Source organism: Megascapheus bottae, chromosome 1 (assembly GCF_031878675.1).
Source record: "Megascapheus bottae isolate mThoBot1 chromosome 1, mThoBot2.hap1, whole genome shotgun sequence".
Lineage (NCBI taxonomy): Eukaryota > Metazoa > Chordata > Mammalia > Rodentia > Geomyidae > Megascapheus > Megascapheus bottae.
Genome location: NC_143509.1, coordinates 73013394 through 73034516, shown reverse-complemented (window position 1 = coordinate 73034516; position 21123 = coordinate 73013394). Strand labels below are relative to the sequence as shown.

Below are 21123 nucleotides of genomic sequence, written 5' to 3'. Positions count from 1 at the left end.
AATTCAAGTTCTGAATGTAAAAGGAGGAAAAATTTTTTAATGAAAATGACAACTTGCCTTACCAAAGGCTCAGAGGCTTTGTAAAACTATCCTTTGGTTGATTTTTTTTAATCTTGTGGTAGAAGGACTGAGTGTATACATGTGTGTGTATAACAAATTTTATAAAATCAATTTTTTTCAAAGAATATTATTTTATAAGCAGGTCTGCCTCATTTATTCTGTGAAAATCTAACTTATAAAGAGAAAGAAATTTTTTAGTTGTACTTGTAAATAATTTGACTTTTCAAATTCCAAATAAACACTCATAAAAAATGTACAGGGTATGACACTTTCTTATATATTTTAAAAGATGAGCATATCATGCCAAGAATAGCATTTCATTTATTTTTCTACCAATAGATGTTCCCATAGCAACAAATTCAACTTATAAATTTGTTCTTAATTCAGTGTAATAAACTGACAACTTTAAATTATATCTGCCAGTTTAACTTCTCTTAGTGCCCCTTGAAGAGCTTTCTAGTGCTATAGAACGCTTAGTACAACATCTAACCTCTAAAATAATCTTTAAAAATTGAATCTAGGTTAAGAGTTTGGCATAGTGGTAGAGTGCTTGCCTAGCATGCTTGAAGACCCAGGTTCAATTCCTTGGTACCACATATATAGAAAAAGCCAAAAATGATGCTGTGACTCAAATGGTAGAATGCTAGCATGAGAAAGCCAAAGGACAGTGCTCAGGCCCTGAGATCAAGCCCCAAGACTGGCAAAAAAAAAAAAAAAAAACCTGAATCTAGCTAATAAAATTCTACTAATATAGAAGGAAATTGTACTAATAATATAGAAGGAAATTCTACTAATATAGAAGGAAAAAGCAGAGGGAGGGAGAGAGGGAAGAAAGGAAGGAAGGAAGCAGGACGGAAGGAAGGAAGTTAGGAAGGAAGGAAGGAAGGAAGAAAGGAAGGAAGGAAGGAAGGAAGTCCTATCAGTTGATCTACATTCCCTAGCCTTTTGTCTCTTTAGTTATCTTTCAAATAGGGGCCTGTGTTTATGACCTTTCTGGCCTAGATAGTGATCCTCATATTTTCACTTCCAGTGACGCTGGTAGAATACACCTGAGCCACCAGGATCAGCATTTATAAATTGAGATGGAGTCTCACAAACTTTTTACTTAGCCTATCCTTAACCATGAGCCTCTTGACATCCACTTCCTGAACACATAGGATTAAACTCCCATGTCCATCTGACATTCCCCTTTAAAGTGTGTTTCTAAAATGTCATCACAGATCTCTAGTGATTAGAGAGACTGCAGACTGAACGTAGTTAGAAGATGCAGAGAGGAATGGTTCCATCATTTCTCTCTGCCATTGCAACCTGGGTGGACTTCCAGGATAGCATATACATCACTGTATTTGTTGGGAAGTCTTTCTACTAATGAGACTGGAAACTTTTTGTAGGCAGTACCACACCTTGTTCCTCTGAGTTTCCCCAACATTTTTTGGCAAATGCAAAGCACAAAGTAAGTATTTGAATGAATGGATAAATGAATATAACCACCCAAATAATGTGGTCTCTGATGTCAATAACCTGAAGATCTTTTTTCTCTGATATTGAACTTAGTGAAAAGACTGTATACAGTGTCCACTTTTCAAAACCAAGTTGTTTTATCTGTGTTAAAGAAATGGCTATGGCTGGGAGTGTGGTTCCATGGTAGAGTGCTTGCCTAGCATGCACATAGCCCTGGGTTCAACTCCTCAGTACCACATACACAGAAAAGGCTGGAAGTAGTGCTGAGGCTCAAGTGGTAGAGCGCTAGTCTTGAGAAAGCTCAAGGACATTGCTCAGGCCCTGAGTTCAAGCCAAAGACTGGCAAGAAAAGAAAAGAAAAATGGCTGCTGCATAAAGCAACTATTAAATGAATTTGGGGCAATCTTTCTAACTTCCATTGCTCAATGAATGCCAAAAAACAAGTCTTGCCAATAGCTAATAGGAGACAAAACGAAATCCTAAAGAATGAGGAATATAAATGAGAAGGGAGGTCTCCTTCTGTGTCTTTGAGATAATAAACGATTCATGAACTCATTGCAGGCAAGGAAGTCTTAGGTTATGGTTGTAGGTGGTATTGTTTTAATGTCACTTGAAGTCATTTTCCTTTCTATTGATGAAGGGAAAGTAGAAAGCAGAGATGTAGAGGGGGAAAAGGAATTTCTGATGGAGGGAAAACTATTGCATGCTATTATATGCAAATGACATACTTTCATTCCAATTTAAAAGAAGGCTTGATTTTAAAGCCTATCACTTGTCATCTAGTAGATATTTTTATTCTCCTCTCTTCTTCCCATACCTCATTCTACATGCTTTGGTTTCTAAAATGTCTTCTATATAATCCCCGAAATAAAAATATACACTATGTATATTAATTTACAGGTACCCTCACAAAGCTATGTCTATGTAGCTTAGAAAACAACTCAGTGAACACGAGTAGTTTAATTTTCACCATTCAAGTCTGAACTATAATAAGTTTTCTACCATGTGTGGAGTTTGGAAATTACATGCATCATTTAACCGCTGTGGAAGGCTTAAATTTTCTGAACCAACATTTGGTATTCATAAACTGACAACTATGAGTAATATTCACAGGATGATGCAAGAGAATATCTGAAATGGGAACAACTTGGGAAAATCCAAAGTAAGCAAGTGAGGATGCAAAAGAGAGTGGCTGAAGGGCCTGGTTCTAGGTATATAACACAGAAACATACCAGAATAGATGGTGGTGTTGGCTGAAAACTTGAACTTTGAGTGTTTAAAACTGGGTCTTCTGTTTGTGGGAGCAAAACTCCTTTCACTGAGGGAGAAACATTAAAGAATATCTTTAGTTAAGACACTAATATATTTGAGGTACAAAGACAACTGAAAATAAATTCCTTCATTTTTTTTTTTTGCCAGTCCTGGTGCTTAAACTCAGGGCCTGAGCACTGTTCTTGGGCTTTCTCAAGGCTAGAGCTCTACCACTTGAGTCACAGCACCACTCTCTGTTTTTTCTTTGTATTTGGTACCAAGGAATCGAACGCAGGTCTAGTGCATGCTATGCAAGCACTCTACAACTAGGCCAAACTCCCAGCCCCCTCCTTTGTAAGTTAGGTTTATGAAGAACAGATGAGGAAAACTTGCTTAGAAAAATGTTTATGATGTGTAAACATTTTATGTATATTAGCAAAATTTATCTGAATTATAATAATCCTACATAAAATAAAGATTATTGTCAATATTACACTTAGGAAATTTTTTTCTTGCTAAAGGCAGTTTTCACTCTTTTTTTCAGGTTTCTGTAAAACTGTTATTTTCATCTTCATTTTTTTTATTTTAAGGAAGACAGCTAAACCCAAATTTTAACTCATTTAGTCAATAAACAACTGGTAGAAACATATATAAAACTATTCCTTTTTCTGGCAAAAGGAATCTTTGAAAAATGATCAAAGAAACCAAAAACTTTTTTTTTTGCCAGTCCTGGGCCTTGCACTCAGGGCCTGAGCACTGTCCTTGGGCTTTCTCAAGGCTAGAACTCTACCACTTGAGCCACAGCGCCACTTCTGGCTTTTTTCTATGTATGTGGTACTCAGGAATCGAACCTGGACCATCGTGCATGCTAGGCAAGCACTCTACCACTAAGCCAAACTCCCAGCCCAGAAACCAAAAACTTTTGTCAGTATGCTAATGTTAAAGCAAGTAGACTATATAACCTAATTCAACAAACATTTACTGACTCCTAATTAATTACCAAGGCGTTGCCAAAGTTGTGGCTATAAACATGAATAATACCAGGTTTCTTATCTGGAAGCATTGCCTCAGTTAGAAAGATAAAAATAAATTACAATCTATAAAATAATGTAAGGGGCACATAAACAACGAATGAGAGCATAGACAAAGAAGAATTGGTTTTGCCTAAAGTGAGAAAGAATCAGTAAAAATGAAAGAGAAAATTTTGTATGAGGGAAGACTGGTGAGTGCTCCCACAAAGAGCAGAATCTCTTTCTTCTCTTGTTCCCAATGTCATAACATAAAGAACCACCCCCCTACAGAAAAAGCACACATCTATTTATGTGTTTTCCAAAACTCTTCACTACTGTGTCTATAGTTATCTTGTCTTTTGTGGAAAACAGACTCCATGAGCTCAAGTTTCCTCTTTTTTTTATGATTATTAAGTTACATAAAAAATGGAACTCTACTCATCAGTCTAAATTTGGCAGGAGAATTAAATGTATTTTAGGAATGAAAATCTGACTAAAATACAATGTAAGCCAGGTGCCCATACCTGCAACCCTACTCAGGAGGCTGCAATTTGAGGATCGTGGTTAAAAGCCAGCTAGGGCAGGAAAGTCCATGAGACTATTATCTCCTATTAACCACCAAAAAGCCAGAAGTATACCTGTGGTTCCAATAATAGAACACTAGCCTTGGAGCAAAAGAAGCTCATGAACGGTGCCCAGGAGTGAGCTCAAACCCTATCGCCAACACAAATATATACAGTTTTATAACTGATAGCTTTATATTATCATTACCGTCCACTAAACACGGTTCTTCTATGTTAAGTGAGTCCTACGAAATTCCGATAAATTCTGGCCACTTTGGGGCTCTGTCTAAGCACAGTGTCACATTAAAGAAATATTAGTCCAACAGCCTAAAATAATTTGAAGTCAGTCCTATCTAATTTTTTAAATTTTTCCTCCCTTCTTCTCCTTTTCTCTCCTCTCTTTCTTCATCTCTCTTCCCTTTGCCTCTCCTTCCTGCTCCTCTCTTCTCTGTACTCTTCTTCTCCCCCTCTCTTGCACACACATCATGAACACATGCATATGGAAAGACCAGATTTTCCTTTCTTTCTCTCCCTCTAAAAATTGTCTAATTTACCTTCTCAATATATTCGTTCTCCTCCCCTAATAACATTTGCACTTACTATATATATCAAGCAAGCCTCTCTGGTTTCTCTAATAAATTTATTTTGCAGTCCTGGACCTTGAACTCAGGGCCTGGGCACTGTCCTTGGGCTTTCTCAAGGCTAGAGTTCTACCACTTGAGCCACAGCACCATTTCTGGCTTTTTTCTGTGTATGTGGTACCGAGGAATCAAACCTGGATCTTTGTGCATGCTAGGCAAGCACTCTACCATTAGGCTAAACTCCCAGCCCTCTAATAAATATTTTGGTTTGTTTATCTACACACACACATACCCCTAAAGGTGTGAAACCTAATAAACTTGGCCTAACCAAGCTTCTGTTCACACATATCTAAAACCTAAATATACAACTGGCGAATGCCATTCTATAAACAAGACAATTGATCTGTCTCTGTATCTCATTCTCATTTTCTCAATACAAGTATTATCTAGCCAGAGACTTCCAGAAATAACATGACTTACAAATCAGTCTTTGCTCAATTAAACTGTTAAATGTAATTAAAATTTCCTGCCAAAGGCTGGTGGCTCACACCTGTAATCCTAGCAGCTCAGAAGGCTGAGATCTAAGGATTGTAAGGATTGTAGACCAAAGCCAGCCCGAAACTCTTACCTCTAATTAACCACCAGAAAATGGAAAGCGGAATTGTAGCTCAAAGTGGTAGAGTACTAGCCTTGAACAAAAGAGCCCAGGGACAGAGCTCAGGCCCTAAATTCAAGCCCCACAGCTGACAAAAAAAAAAACCCAAAAAACAAAAAAAACAACAACAAAAAAACAAAGAATAGGCACTTTTTCCTCATAAGAATATGTGGACAATTAAGAGACACATTGCTAGGCTTGCCTCTCACAGTTAAGCAGCTGTTATTTCTGTCCTGCCTTCACATCAGTAAAATACATGGTACTAGAAGTTTTAAAAGCTAAACTACAAATACAGGAAGAAGTCATGGAAAAGTGAACACAAAGTAGCAAGTAACTTAGAGTACTGTGTTTCAGAGGAGTTAGAACATTGTGCACCAGTAGTGCAGGAATATGCAAACCCTAATACCTGTTGACTGGAGTACCCTTTTAATCTCCAAATTTACAAGTCACCATTGTGATAATTCCAGACATAACTGTTCATTATGAATCATAAGTAGGAGAACATGACTATGTGAATTCACTTACTACTTCAGAATTCCACCCTGTATCCAGTTCTTTGATCAAGACTTTCCATCCACGTTCTGTGATGTTCTTCCTCTGTACTCTCGGGCTTTTAACCCTAAGCAGCTGACTTTTCGCTAGAATTTGTGTGTTGGTTGCTTGATGCACAATAGACTCAGTTTCAGTTCACACCTCAGGTACTACTTTCCATTTGCTTATACTTTCCTCTTGCTTCTTCAAACTATGTCTATATGTCATAATATTCTCCACTTCTCCCACTCTGTCTACAAATATTCCAAGATCCCAAATAGCTTCCTGTATGAAGCTCCATATACATCAGGTAGGCTCCTGTCTCTTGCAGTTCAGGAATATTCAAAAACACATAGAGAATGAGGGAAATACCTTGCCTATTAGGAAAGAAACTACAACTGTATTATACAAGGTCTTCATGATGGATCTCAAACTCACCATTAATAAGCCGGAGAGATTCAGGATCAGGATTCAAGGAAGAATTCCCCAGCAAAAAGTTCTGGTGCAGTGTCTCAGCAATATAATCTCGGAAATTACTAATTGTATAAACAGCAGTGGGTTTATCATCCATTTCCACAAGGCCATGGTTTTCCACCTTGTTGGAGTGAAGGCTGATTAGGTCCCACGTGGTATTGCTAATGACCTCAGCATTGAAGGTAACCGTGTAGAGAACATCTATACCGCTACGAATGGAAATGGAAAGATGAGGTCCAGCTAAGAAAGCACAAAAAAGGAGTCTGATAACTACAGACGTCACACATTAGACTTAGATAAGGAGTCTCAAAAGTCCTGGATTTCATCTACGTTCTCTGTAACCTCTAGGCAGACTTTTGCCATCTCCTCCTATCTAGAGGGTCATAGCTCAAACACACAGTAAAAACTCTACAGGAGCCACAGTGAACCTAAAGGAACTCAAAACTATCTGAATCTTTTTGTCTCTCACATTCTCACCCCTTCTTTTCTCTTTCAAAGCCAACTCCTTTCTCTTCCCTAATAGCCTTCTTTCTTCTTTCCCCATTAGTATTTCTCCTCCCTGACTTAAAACCTTGAGAAATCTGCTCATATTTGTTTATTACACTAGTTGAGATTCTAAGTCATAAGGTATAAAGATTTGTTTGAAATTTTATAATAAAGATGTGATAGACCAGGATTTAAACATAAAACTATCTGACTCCAATACCTGTATTCTAAACTATTGTGCTACATTTCTATTAGTTTAAACTAAACTGTTATCAGAAAGTCATTATGATGACAGCTCTATGCTTTGGTTTGTCTCACACAGAGCCATCACAAGCAACAGTCAAAGCAGGATAGGATACTACCTTCCAAAGATAAACCACTCAAAGCAGATGGGCAATGGAAGCACTTTGCTTTTTCAGTCATTTCACAACAGTAAAACAACTCCAATCAAAGCATAAAACATTAAAAGCATATTTCTTTGAACTTATATATCCTGACTATAAGTGTCATCCTGAAATACCTCTGAGAGATTCCTAGTATCTACTAGATAAACAGAAATGTACACTTGCCTGAGTATTAAAAAAAAACCAGACTAATCAAATTATTGATAATATCTAAAGAAAAAGCATCAACAAAATAAGGATGAAATCTCAGACTCTATAAGAAAATGAATCTGGTCAATAATTTATGTTACTGTTTTACAGATTATGTTACTGTTTAGTAACATTGCTTTTGACCAGAGTATTGGGCGTTTGGGGGGGAGATAAATCCCTAGGCTAAAGTCAGATACCTTAAGCTATCCTGTTTTAATGATAACAGCTACTGCGATCATCCATCTTCCTCTTTCTAATTTCAAGTTTTCCAAAATGACTTTTGATTATAACTCCTTACATACTTGTCTATGGAGAGAGACTATCAATCAGACAATGCAGTAATTGAACAATTAATGGATCTTTCATTTTAAGTAGTTCTATGGGTATCCTTCATGTTCTTTTATGGTCTGGGAAGACAGAATTTGTCTTAAATTGTCTCTTAAATTTGACTCTTTTCTCTCCCATTCCTGCTTTTTTCTGTTCCTGGGAACCCAGGCTAGTTTTTCATCTGTCCTTACTCGCTCTGTCAGATAATACTGAGTATAGGTGATTCCATGAAGGTAACACATCTAACAGCCATACATACAGCCTCACTCTTTTATGTTCCTATACTTACTAGCATAAAAAGGCTTTTTTGAACTCAGAGCAGAAAAATACTGAATCATTTCAACTGCTTTCCTCCTGGGGAATGGGGAGGTGGTTTAGTTATTACAGGTAGTCACCTGGTATTTTGACATTTTGATGCTTTAGGTGGTTAAAAAAAAAAAAAACCTGTTGTGGTCTAGGAACTTTTCTCAATCCCTTAAGCAATTAAAGCCTTTTCATTGTATATGCTACAATATTAGTTGTAATTTTGCCATTTTTCTTATGAGGAAAGTAATTTGGTAAAGTATGCTAATCTAAACTAAGGATGGCTTCAAGATGAAATAAAACAGTAAGAGGGACACCTACTGGTCAGAACTTACCATGTCACATTCCCCATTACCTATTACGAGCTTCGAGCTTTGGGTCATTCTGAAACCACAGGCCACACGCATTCCTCTGTCTCTGGAGCCTTGTCTGTCCAAAGCCTTCTCTCTGCTATATTATTATTGCCTCCTGTCCCATACATCTTCACATACACATGCACACATTGGCACACACTTTCTTCACCTATTTCTTTTTTACCTCAGCTCAGGTAACTTCCTTAGAGAATACTGAAGACATAATTCCTTCATAGTTCAAGTTTTATCTACCCAACCAATGGCAGCACAATTGTTATTTGGTTCTGTGTCCTAATCATCTAGAACAAAGCCTAGTCATAGTAGTTCAGTAAATACCTTTTGAAAACAATGTATGTGGGGGAGAGAGACAAGACAATTGAATATGTGTTGCTTAAATTGCAGTATGCAGTACTCCTGACTTAATGTGAAGCATTTTCTGTATCTAAACACAAAAAGAATAGTTTTCATCTATAGTACAAGTATATTTATGCTCATCTATTTATATTCTTCATAATCATTTTAGAGGCATTGTTTTGGGGCCATAGCCCCCAAATGATAAGGTTGTACATGAGCTTTCCAATGTAGACAGTTCATACCTCTGTCCCTAGAAAGCTGGTCTTTCTGCATAACTTTAAAACTTGCTTGTGATGTTAACATCACTCCTTACAGAAAGGAAGCAGTAATTTTAAGAAGACAGGAAAAGAAAAAAAGGAGGAGTGGAGGAAGAAAAAGAAAGAAAAGGTTATATAATCAGCATCTGAATTGGTTCCTCTTTATGCACAAAATCAGGCAAGGAAAGTGATTTTGTTTGTTGTTGTTGTTGTTGTTTGTTTGTTTGTTTGCTTTTACTAGAAGCCTACCCGGTGCCTCAAATAGCCTTTCAATATATGGGAAAAATATAAAAAAGAAATATTCTTGGGTAACCATAATTTTCAATGTACATATGCAAAAAAGAAACCAGTTAAGTTGAAGAGATTGGTGGGATTAAGATAGCTAGGGGGGAGGAATGTGGAAGGGTGACACTGCTCCAGACTCACTATAATCATAAATTGAAATATTGAATTGCAACTTCTTTGTACAATTATTCAAAGATAATACAAAGTAATTTTTTTTGTGTGGGTCATGTGGCTTGAACTCAGCCTGTACACTGTCCCTGAGCTCTTCAGCTCAAGGCTACCACCGTACCCCTGGGCCTGGGCACTATCCCTGAGCTGTTAGCTCAAGGTTACCGCCCTACCCTTGAGCCAAGCCCCACTTCCCCTTTTTTAGAGGTTAATTGGAGATCAGAATCTCATTGTGCCCGGCTGGCTTTGAACCTTGATCCTCAGATCTGAGCCTCCTGAGTAGCTAGGATTACAGGCATGAGCCACGGGCCACAAAGTAATTAAAAAAAAAAAAAAAGATAGGGGGGAGGGAAATGGGAACCAAGACATGAGAAAGGGTATCAATGTATGTGAAGTAATGCACCTTCTATCTGGTAAATATAATGTAAGCCTTCTATTAATTACAATAAAAATATATGAAAAAAAGAAAAGATACATTAAACAAATATCAATTTTTTAAAGAAATATCCAAATTAACCACAAGAAAATGGGAAGTGTTGTTATAGTTCAGGAGTAAGCCTTGAGTTGAAGAGCTCAGGGACAACGCCCAGGCCCAGGGGTAGGGTGGTAGCCTTGAATTATGAATAAGTGAATTTTACATTCTAAATAGTTGGAAAGAATTAAAATAATACTATTTTATGACATATAAAATTCGTATTTCCAGGTTGGGAGTTTGGCTTAGTGAGAGTGCTTGCCTAGCATGCATCAAGATCCCGGTTTGATTCCTCGGTACCACATACATAGAAAAAGCCAGAAATGGTGCTGTGGCTCAAGTGGTAGAGTTCTAGTCTTAAGAAAGCCAAGGAGAGTGCCAAAGCCCTGAGTATAAGCCCCAGGACTGGCAAAAATAATTCCTATTTCACTATTCACAGTTTGGGTTGTTTTTTCTGGAAAGAGTCTATGTAACTCAAACTCACAACCACAATCTTCCTACCATATTCTTTCCTCCTAAAGTATGGGATTATAATCATGTACTATCACACCCCCATTGAAATACAGTAACACTCTTTAGTTTAGAATATTTCTTATGTCTGCTTTCACCTTATAGAGCTGAGCAGTAATTGAAAGGATTATATTTACACAAAGTTTACATTTACCACTGATTTTTAGCAGAAAAACTCCTATAAGGAGATGGAAAGTGATGATGGACATGAAAAAAAAAAGTCATTCTGCCCTGAACTTAGGCTCTTTATTTTCAAACTATCTCCTCATTACCAAATGATCAAAGAAAAGTCATGTTCCCCTGAACTTCAACTCCATATTTTTTTTATCTTCTCATTCAGTGAAATTAATTAAAGAGCTGATCTATGCTCACTCCTTGGATACTGGCTCTGTACTTTCTAGTGACCTCCACATTCAATAAATAGTATTAAAAATTACTTTACCTGCCATTTTCCTTAGGAGACCTGAAAATTTTTAAAAAGGGCAAATGTCAATTAGAGTTCAAGACATTTATAATTGTTACATGGCTTAAAATGAGTTCTGTCAAGCACTGGTGGTTCACACCATAATTTTAGCTACTCAGAAAGCTGAGATTTGAAGATCGGGGTTCAAACTCAGCCTGGGCAAAACAGTCCATGAGAGTTTTATCTTTGATTAATTACCAAAATGTGGGAAGTGGAGCTGTATTCAAGTGGTAGAGTACTAGCCTTGAGTCTCAAAAGCTCAAGGACAGCATCGAAGCCCTGAGTTCAAGCCCTAGGACTAGTATACACACACACACACACACACACACACACACACACACACACACACACAACACACACATACACATATGCATGTAAACACATACGCACACACACGCACACACACATATGTACACACACATGCTCTTTATATATTTCTTCTGATTTTCTTTAAAATTTCCTTTTCAATTAAATGCTGACAGACTACCAGATATAAAAAAAAGGTCCTACAAACTGAGAAAAGTGACTAAAGATGGAGAAAGTATTTAGAACCAGTGACTTCTATGTCTTTTAAACTTTACTTTAAAATGCTTTTAAAGGGCCGGGAGTTTGGCCTAGTGGTAGAGTGCTTGCCTAGCATACACGAAGACCCGGGTTCGATTCCTTGGTACCACATACTTAGAAAAAGCCAGAAGTGGTGCTGAGGCTCAAGTGGTAGAGCTCTAGCATTGAGAAAAATCCAAGGACAGTCCTCAGGCCCTGAGCTCAAGCCCAGGACTGGCAAAAAAAAAAGAATAAGAAAAATGCTTTTGAACATAGTATCTATATGTATGGAAATATTACAAAAAAAAAGTCCTTTGTGGCCATGCACGGTGGCTCATGCCTGTAATTCTAGCTATTCAGGAGGCTGAGATCTGAGGATCTCGCTTCAAAGCCAGTTGGGACACAAAAGAACATGAGACTCTTGTCTCCAGTCAACCACTAGAAAATGGGAAGTGGGGCTATGGCTCAGGAGTAGGGTGGTAGTCTTGAGCTGAAGAGTTCAGGGATAATACCAGGCCCAGAGTTCAAGCCCCATAGCCCACCAAAAATAAAAAATAAAAAAAGAAAAGGAGAAAAAAAAATCAACAGAATGTCCGTGTATGTGGATGTATTTAAAAATCTAAAAATCTATTGCCCTCCCTTTATAGTTGAACTATTTTTAGCATAAAATCAGGAAAAATGATTTTTAAATAATACAGATGTGGATTATCTCTCTATAAATCAGAACGGTAGAGAACTACAGTTGTTGGGATTAACATTATGATCCTTCTCTTTGGAAGTGTAGTGTCTTGCACAGTATTAGAATAGATGAAAAGAAAATCAAATACATCTTTTCAGACTAAAATAAGACATGAGAAATTTTGGAACTCTACTTTAAAAAAAAATCATATAGTCCTCAAGGAGGTGAAAGATGAGTAAAAAATGACTTTTTCTAAAATAGCAAAGAAAATAAAGTAAAAACTCAAAACTCCAAAGGAAAATTACTTCCCAACCAGAATTCCATCCCTAATCAAACTATGTGCCCGATTTAGAATAATTGGATCAAATAATATTATTTTCAAACATGCTGGAAAACAATGAAATCATCTGCCATACATTTTGTTGTCCCTACCAAGAGAAGGAAAGACATCAGAAGTTTGCTAGGCCACAGCAGAAACCGGAGCATTCTCCAACAGGCCCCTGAGATCCAGGCATGCAAATATATTAGTCAAGATACAGGAAACATTCTGTAACAAAGTCATCTCTAGTACAGTGTATACAGAAGGCAGGAAAGTATTTCTCAGGTTAAGTGATCAAAGTTCGTGGGACATTTGTGCTTTAGAAAATCATCCAGGGCCCAAGTTTCTTTTGTCTTGATTGCATATTTCTCTGCATATTCAAACTTGGGGGACATATCTGTGGTCTATTTTGTGGGAAAAAGATGTACACAAATTAAGAGAAAGCAATTAAAGTGTACACTAAGTATATCAGTTCTATTCTTAAAATGATGGATGCAATGATAACTTTGTTATATGGTCAAGCTAATAGGAAGGAAGGTTTTGAAACATAGTTTCGACATATTCAATCATGAGCCAAAGTTAAATTAACATAATATAGAAAAAAGAAATTCAGATTTTATGGTACAATATAGTTCAACTATAGAGGGAGGGCAGTTAGTCCACAATGGGCCATGTTTAAAAACTTGTGGCTACAACCGGGCTAAAAAGGCAGAGTACTCTCCTAGCATGCATGAAGCCTTGAGAACAAATCCTAGTAATGTCAAAAGAATAATATCATTTGTAGGCTAGGTACAATGGCTCATCCTATAATCAAAGTTACTATGGGAAATCAAGATAATTATGGATGTCAATAAGCCAGGCATGGTGGTGCATAAATATAATCCCAGCTACACAGGAAGCCCAGATAACTAAAGCCAAAAATTACTGGAGGTGTGGCTCTAGTAGTGTAATGCTTACCTAGCAAGCATAAGGAGTTGGATTTTAAAGTTCAATATTAAAACAAAACAAGCTTTTTTTTTTTTGGTTGAGATGTAGTTCACATCTCAAACATGTGGCTCACATGTTTGCAAAGCAAACATGACAGCTGGAGTTCAAACCCTAGAGCCACCAAAAAAAGAAAAGAAAAAGGTAAGCATGGTGGTACAAGCCCATAGAAATTACATGAGCTCCCAACACCTCTACTCAGTTAATGATTACAAGTAGTTTGCCATGAGTCTTATACAAAGAAAAATATCTTTAATAAAGGGTTCTGTTTTTAAAGTCCTCTAAGTCTGATGTCAGGAGCTCACTCCCATAATCTTAGCTACTTAGAAGGCTAAGATCTAAGGATTGTGGTTTGAAGCTTGCCAGGGCACAGAAAAGTCTCCTATATCTAATAAACTACTCAGGAAAAGCCAGAAATGGAACTGTGACTCAGTAGTGTAACATGAGCCTAGAATTAAAAACAACAACAACAACAAAAGCCCTGAGTTCAAGCCACAGAGCCAAAAAAAAAAATTCTCTGTTTAAAATGAGGACTGGGGGCCGGGAGTTTGGCCTAGTGGTTAAAGTGCTTGCCTAGCATGCATGAAGACCCGGGTTCGATTCCTCGGTACCACATACATAGAAAAAAGCCAGAAGTGGTGCTGAGGCTCAAGTGGTAGAGCTCTAGCCTTGAGAAAGTTCCAAGGACAGTGCTCAGGCCCTGAGCTTAAGCCCAGGACTGGCAATAAATAAATAAATAAATAAATAAATAAATAAATAAATAAATAAATAAATAAATAAATAAATAAAATAAAACATATAAAAAAAAAATACGAATTAGGGGACCAGGAGTTTGGCCTAGTAGTAAGATTGCTTGCCTAGCATGCACGGAGACCCGGGTTCAATTCCTCAGTACCACATACATAGAAAAAGCTGCAAGTGGTGCTGTGGCTCAAGTGGTAGAGTTCTAGCCTTGAGAAAATCCAACAACAGTGCTCAGGCCCTGAAATCAAGCCAGGACAAGCAAAAAAAAAAAAAAAAACGAACTCATCAAAAAATAGCAGTGAATGACAGAATTTGTTGTTTAGTTTATATGTAATAAACACAAAGGATCTTACATTTGAAACCAAGGTTACTACTGAACACATTAGTTTTAGAGTAAATCTATTTACCTAAACTCAAGAACATGAATCTCTCTGTAGCCTGGTAACCCAGCAAATGCATTTTTCACCTGTGAAAAACAAAATGAAAGATAATAATGATATAGAAATATGGTAAAGTCCATATGAAAGCTTTTACAAATAATCAAAAAGTATACTAATTTTAAATCTGAGCTCATACACACATACACACCACACACACACACACACACATATGCATACACAAATCCAAAGTTTAAAATCAGTTATAATGGTGGATGGAATGTAGTGTTTGCTAAAACATTGTCACATTTTTTTCATTTTATTTTTATGGTTTTCATATGCTTTAGTGTTATTTGTTGAAAATTACAAATAGCATAGTTTGTATTGACAAAGCACTATGAATCCTCCCATGTGATGAAATGTGAATGGCATCATTTCCAAAGTAGCTATAACATTTTTAAATGTTATTATTTGGACTTGAAATCTAGACCCAGCACACATACTGACAGAGTCAAATACCTGTTTTCTCTAAGTGTGAAAGTGTCTAGTAAAATCTGTTTCCTGTTCCTCCAATACATGACAGTTATGAGCACACTTAGCATTTGAAAAGGTGTACACAGATCACACCTGTAATCCTAACTACTCAGGAGGCTGAGATCTGAGGATCAAGGTTCAAAGCCAGGCCAGGCACAAAAGGACCTGAGACTCTTATCTCCAATTAATCTCAAACCCTATGACCTACAAAAAAAAAAAAAAAAAAGTGGAATCAACCCCAGTATTCAAACTAGGATTCATGAAGAAGTAATCTAACTGCCAGTGATTGTATATGGAGCTTTCCTTCTTGAATACTTGTTTGTTAAACACATCATTTGAAATATGATATAAAAATCAATGTTAATAATTCTTTAATTAAAAAAAAGAAGTAGAGGGCCTGGAGTTTGGCCTAGTGGTAGAGTGCTTGCCTAGCATGCATGAAGACCTGGGTTCAATTCCTTGGTACCACATACTTAGAAAAAGCCAGAAGTGGTGCTGAGACTCAAGTTCTAGCCTTGAGAAAAATCCAAGGACAGTCCTCTGGCCCTGAGCTTAAGCCTAGGACTGGCAAAAAAAAAAAAAAAAAGAAGTAGAGCCAGGTAATGCAATTGACCAAAAGGTCACCTTGACAGGAGCTGGTCTTTTTGATGGCAGTGGAGATTGAACTAAGGGTCTTGTGCTTACTAAGCAAGTGTTCTTCCATTAAGCCACCTCTCCAGAAAGAGCTAGTTCTAATACTAAGTCTTTATAAATCTAGCCATATAAACTCCATATGGGCTTAATGATAGGAGATGGGAAATACTGAAGAATGCTAGAATATTTTTTACAAATCATGTTACACAAAAATGCCAGCTTTAACAAAATTGAATATTCAATCCATAGTATTTCAGAAGGTAGCTCACAAGATGGGTTCCTATAGAGGCACTACTAGAACAATGCAAATAAGTTAAAATATATATCTCTGGGAATTTGCTTTTGGTCATGGAATCAGGAGTTGAATTTTTTTTTTTTTTTTTTTTTTGCCAGTCCTGAGCCTTGAGCTCAGGGCCTGAGCACTGTCTCAGGCTTTCTCAAGGCTAGAACTCTACCACTTGAGCCACAGCACCACTTCTGGCTTTTTTCTATGTTTGTGGTACCGAGGAATCGAACCCGGGTCTTCGTGCATGCTAGGCAAGCACTTTAACCACTAGGCCAAACTCCCGGCCCACATTGGTTTTTATTACAATAAAATGTATATATCTGAAAGTATTCTACTAATTACAAAATGCTTTCAAACTATAGATTATAATTATTACTCAGCCTATCTAGATCTGGGCATTGATATCTAAGTATGCACAGCATTTTAATTCATCATTTCCTATTAACCACAGTGGAAGAAGGAATTCCACTTAACAGAAATTAGTAAAAAGAGATAATTATTCAGAGACTGCTTTGTGTAATGTGTTATGGTTTTACTTCTAATCTTTGCAACATTCCAAAGATGTACATGTTATGTTGCTTGTATAAATGAGAAAACAGAAACACTTAAGATGTCAACTAATTTAGTCTGAACTACACACTTGGTGATAGAATCATTATTTAACCTTAAATCTTTTTAACATTGATTGTATTGCCTTTTCATCTTTCTCCTGTCTTGTGATATTTGAGAATTAGGATCAAGACTGGAGAAACTATAAAATTCATCACAACTTCTGCTTTACGTTATGAAGGCACTGAGTATACACAAATGAGTATACACTATGGAAGGCAGAGAGACCTGATAATACTTTCTGTTCATGGTGAAGATGAAATGACCATTAACAGGTAATTTGATTTCCTGAGCCTCATCTGTAAAATGAAGCTGTTTATCAAGAAGCTTACTAGAAGCAGACAGAACACAGCCTGCAGAAACACTGTGCCCTTGCATTAAAGCAGATGGAAGGACACTACATCAATCTCATGACTGACTTCAGGTTACAGACCTCATAAGCCTATCATATTCTTCTTTTCCTGTTGACATCATAGTTAGTATTGTCCCAAGATTTACCATGAGCCTCCTTCCTCTTACCTTTCTTCTCATAAAGTATGTCTCATAAAGTCTCTGCAGGAGATGTTTTTCAGAGTACTCACTAGACTTTTGTTAAACCTGTGGTCATTTCGTGCAATTGTTTACCCAAACAGTGAAACCTCTTAAAGGTTACTTAATCCAAGGGCAGAAACGCCAGACAGCCAAGTCAAGACTCTGTCTGATGCCAGGTGGCCACCAGCCTGGCTGACATTTCTTCCACATACCATACAGCCTTGCAACTTGGCCCATGGCTAGGAAAATTAATTGTCTGGCCTACACTCCCCATGTCTGATGGGTGAAATGATGCTGTTTGGCTGAAAGATGCATATTTTTATTTCCCATCTGGAGACAGTGTCTGGGGAGCAAATTAATACCAGGTAACAGAACTGACAAACTTGGCCAAAAGGAACCAAATTAAGAGGAAATGGAAAAGAAATAAACAGGATTCTGTACCCTGTCATCAGACAGAGAAGGGGAGATGACATTCAATGCCTTACTGAACAAAAACAAAGACACATTACAAGGAAGCCCAGTACGGGCTATTTCTAACTGGAAATCTTGGGTTTAAGGCCTGCAATGAATTTTTCCAAAAAGCACAGTCATGGCACAGTCTAACTCATGGTTTTCTAAAGGATACATTTATAAAATACCTGAAAAAATTATTTAGTTTTCTTGATTCTGGAATTTTGGAAGAAACTATATTCTAACATTTAGCTATTACACATTACAAAAAAAAAATCATAGGTATCCTTTCCCATATCTTGGTACTAAATACTTGAGACATGTCTATTTTTTCATCAGAAACAAACTCATGCCTTATCCAATGAGAATGAAAATGATTTGAAAGAACTGAAATAGTAATAAATGAATATGAATATAAAAAAATTGGGGGGGAGGGAGGTCATGGGGCTTGAACTCTGGCCTGGGTGCTGTCCCTGAGCTCTACAGCTCAAGGCTACCGCCCTATCCTGGAACCACAGCCCCACTTCCTATTTTCCAGTGATTAATTGGAGATAAGAGTCTCTCAGCTTTGTAGGCTTTGTATTGCCTGGACTGGCTTTGAACCTTGCTTGATCCTCAGATCTCATCCTCCTGAGTAGCTAGGATTACAGACATGAGCCACCACTTTGAGAATAAAAATTTTGTACTTATTTAAAATGATTTTGAATACTACTGCTAAGCAATTGAGACTATTACAAATTTTAGACATTTGGAATCTTGTATAAAGTAATGATCCTTCCATAATATAACTTCATATTTAGTTAGTGTACAAAACAGAAATATATACTTTAAACTTGACAATTTAATAATTATCTCTTGTTAATAATTTCTGTTAAATGGAATTCCTTCTTCCATTGTAGCTAATAGAAAATGATAAATTAAAATGCTTGACAATTTAATTTAATTTTCAGAGATAGGAGGGATTTTTTTTTACTATATATCTTTTTGTGCTTCTAATCTTTGTACAATTTAAAGATAATTGCTCCAAATCTTTCAATTTAAGACAAAATATTGAAGTTGAAATTTAAAGAAATAGAATTCAATGTACCTTCAAAAACAGACAATGCATAAAAGATATTCAGAGATGCTCATTTTCACAAACACACAGAGCTCATTCTTCTTTGCTTACACAGCCTCAGTTGGAAAGAGCATTTGTTAACAGATGGCAAGATTTTGTTTCATTGACAACTTCTCTTCTTATGTACTTTCTACAAAGCTTTCTGAAGAAATGGTTAAATCCATAGACCGAGGCAACAATGAGCTAGTCAGTGTGAGTCCTAAACCTACCTTTAAATCATGTTGTGAATATGAGGAATGGACTTCTTCAGAAAACTGCCCTGTACATCGGAGCACACAAAATCACCCACCTCTGAAATAAACTCTTCTGCAAGATGCTGATGATGAAAACTTGTGGGGTCCTGAAGTTCTTCTCTATATTGTCTCCCCAAAAGGTGAATACTGAATTCTGCAATCTGTTCAGATGCTGGTTTTGTGGGCTCTTCTACCACATCCTCAATTTCATTGCTAATCTAGATGTTTTAAAAATAAAGAACAATAAATGGCAACATTCATTCACTCAGTGAGTGTGTTTATTGACTTCCCTTGAGTTCCAGATACTGTACCAGTGCAACTTAGGATGATGATTTTCACATAGAATTTGATCTTGGAACAAACTGATTACACTTTAAGATAAGACAATGGAGTTGCCATTCAACATAGTAGTGTATAAATTCAATGAATCTTGACAACTCCTTTGTACAATGACTTAAAGCTAAAAATAAAATTTAAAAATAAGTAAAAGCATAATAACCTAACAATACATTGGATAACATTAAAATGGCTGTGCAGTCATACATTCCTTAGAACATACATTGACTAGTTCAAGGGAAGATAGAAAACTTTCCACCAAAAAAAAACTATCAAAGTGAGTAAAAAAATGAGTTGTCGCTGCTGTGAGTTGTATTAGTTGTACTGTTTGAAACTCATTTTAAAAAGTCTTCATGATACACACAGACATGTATTTGTAGAGGAACATATTAATCACTTTTTCATATACCAGAAGATTTCTTTTGCCAGTTCTGGGGCTTGAACTCAGGCCTCAGAACTGTCCGTGAGCATTCTCAAGGCTAGAACTCTACCACTTGAGCCACAGCACCACTTCCAGCTTTTTTTATGTATGTGGTACCAAGGAATCGAACCCATGTCTTCGTGCATGCTAGGCAAGCGTTCTACCACTAGGACAAACTCCTGGCCTATACCAGAATATTTTTTGAAACACTGGCCTAAAAAAGGTGGGGGCGGGATCTGTGGTCCAAATGGTAGAGTACTAGTCGTAGGCCAAAAAAAAAAAAAAATTAGACAGTGCCTGGATCTGAGTTTAAGCCTCAGGACCATCAACAACAACAAAAAAAAAAAGAGGATATTTCTCAGTTTTCTACGTAGAGTCAAAACTGTGTTGAAGGCCAGGTATGTTAGTGCACACCAGTAATCCTTGCTACATAGGAAGCAGAAAATGGGTAGAGATTGAACTGGTTTGAGACCAGCTGTGCAAAACATGGCTAAAACCTCATCTCGACCAACATCATCCACCAGTTCAGAACTATGTTTTAAGTCATTTATTGACAATTACTTATTGAATGCTAGCATCACATACACTGAACCAGTAGCACTTAGAGTGCAAGTAATGATTCCAAGTTACCACCAAACTTGTCCAGTGACAGCAAAGACCAGGAGACAAAGTAGAGTTACTTAATCCAATGTCACATTACTTCACATGCCAAAATTTGGAAGAGAACATACAACATAACTCAGTTGCATCCTTCTAGGCAATATTTTAAGACAGACTCTGCTCTGTGGTAAGTAATAGTATATATGAACACATTAATTTTTATAATGCAGACTTAACAGAACTTCATGTGTGATCTTTTTAGTTTGGTTTGGTGGCTTTTTTTAGACACACAATTTTAGAGTTCGATGTTGTTGAGTACTATCATTGATAGGAACTATTAATTTTTTAATATTTTACTTAATTTTATAAATATTTTTAAAACATGATTGTTTTTAAAATTATAAACTACATAAAATCTATATCCTTTCACTCTAAGGCAAACACAATAGATTTGATCTATCAAGGGATAGAATGTGTATAAGGCTGTTATGGGATAGGTTTATCACAGAGGGAATGCCTCAAATTACAAACCATTTCATTTATAATTTGACACCTTTTCTCACCCAAAAC

The 21123-nt window shown here is 36.8% G+C and overlaps 1 protein-coding gene across 1 annotated transcript in view; it reads right to left on the bottom strand.

Annotated features, from left to right (window-relative positions):
• Positions 1-21123, bottom strand: part of Impg2 (interphotoreceptor matrix proteoglycan 2) — a 53636-nt gene that overhangs the window by 17712 nt on the left and 14801 nt on the right. Inside the window, exons 8-12 of the mRNA XM_090331045.1 lie at positions 19253-19414; positions 14834-14892; positions 11137-11157; positions 6551-6795; positions 2754-2839 (exon numbers count right to left, since the gene is read on the bottom strand). Of these exons, the coding sequence (XP_090187171.1) occupies positions 2754-2839; positions 6551-6795; positions 11137-11157; positions 14834-14892; positions 19253-19414 (573 nt within the window). The remainder of the gene's footprint in view (positions 1-2753; positions 2840-6550; positions 6796-11136; positions 11158-14833; positions 14893-19252; positions 19415-21123) is intronic.